Genomic DNA, 5,255 nt, shown 5'->3' on the forward strand with positions numbered 1-5,255 from the left:
TAAATGCTCATATTTTGGATAGGTTGAACTTGACAAACGCAAAACTTCTTAATACATGTCAACGTCCCCATGAGTACGTCTAATAGTGAAATAGAATTGGATAGAGTTTTGATTATTAGTGGACAAAGTGAGGTGCCCATGGTGTCAAAGTGCAGGTAGAGGAGCTAAATCATGTCCTGCTGTGGTGGGAACTTTTTAAATGGTGGAACAGGAAGGGCTTGATGGGGTGTTAAAAGAATGAAAAAGGAGACGTATCTAGGCCCATTTTACGTTCTTTGAAGAGAATCTCTAAACATCACAAAAAACAAGAGCATGAAGGTAAGATTCGTTTGTTCAAGTTTTTCGACTTCCCTAGGATCATCTCTTGCCAAGTTAACACAAATCCTATTAATTATCAAGTAACCACTCACCATTAAGATCTCATATTGCTCTCCTGCCTTCAAACAAGGAAGCATACCCCCAACAACAAAAAAAGAAGAAAGAAACTAATTCTTCTACCACTATTACTTCTTTATCGAGGACTAAAGACATACAATGTTGTGCCCATACTTATCAAAATTCCCCATTCTTTAGAGAAGTCCAGAAGCTGACATGGATATGCAAAACAAAATAAACGAGCTATGAATTGAAAAACAAACTCTTTTATTTATTGCTGATATATAATGAAATATTCACTGGTATTATTAACTTTTTTAGGTCTTGAAGTCTTTTAACTACTGCTGAAAAGCCTTAAGTGGGTCATCATGGTCAATATCAGCAAAAAGTGGGAGATCAGCTTTTAGCTTTTCCAGGCTTAAACCTCTCTCTTCCAGCTTTTTCATCACTTCCTCAAATACAACTTTGTTGCCTTCCTTTGTGAGGTGCAAACCATCGCTGCAGTTCCAGTTAAACAGCATATCAGCAAAAATGGCATATGATTATTTCTGCCACAAACCAACAATCGAGACCCCCCAAGGCTAATTTTCGTACTTGGTCTAGAAGCTGATATCTAGTACTAGAATGTGTACATTAGAATCTGTATGTGAGAGTAAAAGTATGCATTGAAAATTATTGAAAACTACCTAAGATAAGCTTTGCGCCAGTCAGGATATTGCTGCATCCTGGTCCACAGATCCACCACAGGGATCCCACATTCTTCAGCTGTTTCAACACATGCCTTGGCAAAAGAGCCGGCAGCTTCATTTGTCCTCTCGGGAAAACCCGATGGGTTCTCAACAAAAGGATGTCTGCATCAACACAAATTCGTTTTCTTTCAAGTACATGCGTATTAAAGATATTGTGCAATGTACCCATGCTGGCAAAGTGGAAGAACATATGTACCTAAGGCGTCCATCTTCATCAATCGGAGGAGGGGTAATTAGGAGTATGAGTGTTTTTGGCCACTGCTTCTATAACCCCCAAAAGACAAGGCAAAGAGGAAAAAATCTATAAGTAGGATCAGCACATATATATACACTTAATCCATAAGATCATACTACTGTTTTGGTGACCATATATATTTATATATATTCTATGATTTCAAAGCCAGAACGTTGTTAGTGGAATCAATTTCAAAAGGCATATTAAAATGGATCAATCAGTCTTTCCACAATATGTTGAGCTTCCCACGTTTGCTTTAAAAAGCTAATCGATTAACTTCATTAATCGAGGGGCATGAAGTAGAGTCATAAAGGCATTAGATTTTTTTAAACATGAATATGTAAAAGACTTTTCATCCAATCAAGAGAAGACAAAACCATTCATCACAATCAACAAAAAGCAACATTGCTTGTGACATTGGGCGTCATATATAACTGAAAAGCCCCATAAAGAAAGTATATGATATTTATACCAATTAATTGGTCTCATCTACCCTTTAGCCTTTGTAATTCACATGATTATTGACAAAAAATTAATAAATTAGTGTTACTTAATCTTTTTGCTAAAAATTCTATCTATTTTAACAAATCAGTCTCTATACGTCAGTGTGAGATACATATATTATTTAATTATGTTGTCAGCTATGGTAGTTTTTAATAATAAAAATGAATGAAATTTTAAGAAGAAAATCTAATTTTGATCTAATATATTAAGACTAATTAGTAACAAAATATTCTCCAAAGACCTAATATGTAATATAGAAACTTCCATCACATTTTTAACTAATGCACAGTATATAGTACTTGCTAAATTCTAAGAAAGATCACTGCTCACTGCTCATGGTTTTGAATGAGATTATTCAAGTTTTTTCTTTCAATATAAAAAACAATTAAAGAGAGATATATATTTAAGCCAAGTGGCGAACAATAACAGCGACAACTGGGCCTCACCCACCCACTCTTTCATGGCTGACCAAACAAAGTCCATGGCTCTTTCTACCAAATAACGTTAGGAAACTGTCTTACTAGACCACAACACAGTGCCAAGCACGCAATGTCCTAAATTATCATACGAATATTCAGATCATAAGAAAAGAACAAAAAGCCAAAAACAAAAAGATCACACAGTTCCACCCTTTGTTTTGTCTCTTCGTCTACGTGAGAGTTACTTGAAAAATACACAGTGCCTGCCTTTTGATCCTAAAGTTCTTACAATCATCTGCTGTTTACGCAGTAGAAAATTGATCGTCAATGAGTTTAACATGCTTAATGTGCTACCATATTTACTTGATGTAGAAAAAAGTTAGATAAAGATGTGATAAGTGAACCTTGAGGGAAGAGACGATGGAGTGTAGGTTCTGCTTGTACTCATCAAGTGGGACGTGTTGGAAAGCAGCGTATCTATCAGGAAGGCAAGCATCATTAGCTCCAAAAAACACGGTTAACGCAACTGGCGGCGCAGCAGCAGCACCGTCGTGACCCACCGTGGGAAAAACCCTATCAAGTACCTTCAGCGCCCACCTTGTATTGTACCCACTATACCCTCTCAGCACCACATCAAGCTGTAAACCAGAAAACCCACATATTCAATATCAATAAAGACTTTATATATAACTGATAATCAATATATATACCGTCCGACAGAAATGGTTGGCGAGAGCAGCACCCCAACCACCGTCAGCAAAGGAAGCCTCTGTGATTGAGTCTCCAAAAAGATAGATCGTCGGCCTCATGTTTGAGTAGCAAAAAGAAAAATGATCAAAATCTTCTTCAGAGAACACTGTGAGATCTGAGAAGAAGAACCAAAAACTTTTAACAACAACACTAAATTGCCTTCGTATTTTTGTTACAAAAAGTTTGGGTATTATTAAATTCTCACCACCAACTCAGTTGCACGAGAGAGAGAGGGGAAATACTGACAAGATCAGGTTAAGATTAAAGAAAGGATGTGATTTTAAAAACGTAAAAGACTGAAACTGTGAAGAGTCTGAGTTGGTAGTTGATGTGACTGTTTTTGGACTTTACATTAAATTCTGTCTTGTTGTTTGTGATATCAGGAAGTAACTGAAATTAATGGAGTAATTGCCTATCAATGATCTATATATTTTCTCTAACAGTTTCTCTACCTATACCTTTCCCCTCTCTGCATCAGGACTTTCATCTCTTTTCTTCTATTTTAGCTTTAATGGCAATTGGGGAAAGCATTCATAATTTTGCTGGGCCAACCATGCGTCCATGCCTCACACCAACATAATATTTATATATCATCAGAACCTCTTTTTTTTTTTCTTGGACCTCCCCAATTTGCATTGCACATTTGAATATTTATGATATTTTATTTATATTTTATAAATTCGGATAATATAAATTTAGATAATATTTAAATTTTAAAATTACTATTATGAATTCGAATTTACATTACTTATTTGGATAATATAAATAGAATTCGAATATATAAATTCAACTGTTACAAAATGTTTACATTTTTATTATTGGAACCAAAAAAAATTAAAAATTTTAAAAATATTTTTTTTTAGATTTGAATGTTTGACAAATAATAGTATTTAATTAGGATTCGAATTTAAATAATAATTTTTAAATAATTTATGAATAAATAAATTTTTAAATAAATCTATAAAGTCAAATTCGAATAATTGTAAAAAATACATATAAAAAACATGGACAAAACTTGTTTAATATTTTTTTTCATTCAAATTTAAAATAAAAAATTTAATTTCTCACCAACGTGAGAAATTAGATGTGATTTATTTAGCATGATTCTTGTTATAATTGAAAAAAACAAAAAGCTTAATTATGCATGGAACCTTGTCCTGATCGAATTCCTTATTATTTTAGAAACAGTAATTAGGAATTAAGTCAATGGCTTATGGGTAGTGGGTGATATTAAAGGTAATATAATATATGTATTGATGTGTGGTGTGGGCAGTTAAAGGTGAGTTGGTTTTAAATAAATATTTTGAGTATATAATAAGAAAAAAGGACAATAAATTGAATAAGAAAAACAAATTAAAAAAAAAAGACAAAAGCAAAATGACAAGTACTATATGTTAAATTTATTTAATGTGAACTCCAATTAAGATCCCTTGTTAACACACGACACAAAAGTAACATAGGATGATGTCCCAATTATGTTAATTAGATTTTTTGTTATTAAAATTATTAATTACACAGTTAAGTGACACATTATAAGTATAATTTAAAATTGAAAATTTGAATTGGGGCCTAAAAACCTTAATTTTTAGGATTATCTTAATATAAGTAATTATTCCTATATTAATATATCATATTTCACACAGTTGATATAACTTTTAATTTTTGTTGAAAATTCGAAATCCATAATAATATAATGCATATGAAATTAAGAACATAGGAACCCATGGTAACGATATTAATTATTTAGTTTTTAATTTGAATTTGAGGGTTAATTTGATAAAATTTCATAATTACCTTAAGATATGAGCAATTAACTTTCATTGGATCAACCATAAAATCTAAAAATCGCTATGATCATATTGTATTTAACAAAACAAAAACTTAAATAATTTTATAATCAAGGGAGATGACAAGGGGCTGGTAGGGCTTTGACTCCCCTTAAATTAAAAGTTTATGTTTTGGTCCCTTTGAAAGTTATAAATTATATGGTAAAATTACATTTTGGCTTCCGAAATGATTAAATTTTAACTAATTTCTAAAAAATGTAAAGTTATAAGTTAATATAATGGTAAAATTGAATTTTGATTTTCAACTCAATTTTAGCTCCCAAGAAAAGCTTCTGCCTTCACCCTGTTCACAATTAACACTAAATTTATTCTATTAACAAAACCATAAAAATTCAAACCTAACAATATTACTAATAAATTTCATCAAATCAATCTT

At 32.0% G+C, this 5,255-nt stretch overlaps 1 protein-coding gene across 3 annotated transcripts; it reads right to left on the reverse strand.

Annotated features, from left to right (window-relative positions):
- Positions 1-625: 625 nt before the first annotated feature.
- LOC107924924 (GDSL esterase/lipase At5g45920) lies at positions 626-3,586 on the reverse strand. Of its 3 annotated transcripts, none has more exons than XM_041079550.1 (6): positions 3,491-3,586; positions 2,993-3,147; positions 2,687-2,920; positions 1,321-1,388; positions 1,062-1,226; positions 626-873 (listed from the first exon to the last, which is right to left on the reverse strand). In XM_041079550.1, exons 2-6 carry the CDS (start codon positions 3,089-3,091, stop codon positions 714-716), a joined length of 726 nt encoding a protein of 241 aa, XP_040935484.1. In that variant the 5' UTR covers positions 3,092-3,147; positions 3,491-3,586; the 3' UTR covers positions 626-713. The 3 variants fall into 3 exon arrangements, with proteins under 3 accessions (XP_040935484.1, XP_016710991.2, XP_040935485.1); XM_016855502.2 differs by having other exon boundaries at positions 3,238-3,582; XM_041079551.1 differs by having other exon boundaries at positions 2,993-3,508.
- Between the last annotated feature and the right edge of the window lie 1,669 nt (positions 3,587-5,255).

Source organism: Gossypium hirsutum, chromosome A10 (assembly GCF_007990345.1).
Source record: "Gossypium hirsutum isolate 1008001.06 chromosome A10, Gossypium_hirsutum_v2.1, whole genome shotgun sequence".
NCBI classification, from domain to species: Eukaryota; Viridiplantae; Streptophyta; class Magnoliopsida; order Malvales; family Malvaceae; genus Gossypium; species Gossypium hirsutum.

Excerpts from the sequence above, each read along its gene's own strand:
- LOC107924924 (XM_041079550.1), bottom strand. The coding sequence starts at position 3,091 with ATGAGGCCGACGATCTATCTTTTTGGAGACTCAATCACAGAGGCTTCC. Across the intron at positions 1,389-2,686 it reads CCATCGTCTCTTCCCTCAAG|AAGCAGTGGCCAAAAACACT; the intron begins GTTCACTTATCA and ends TGGGGGTTATAG. Across the intron at positions 1,227-1,320 it reads GATGAAGATGGACGCCTTAG|ACATCCTTTTGTTGAGAACC; the intron begins GTACATATGTTC and ends GTGTTGATGCAG.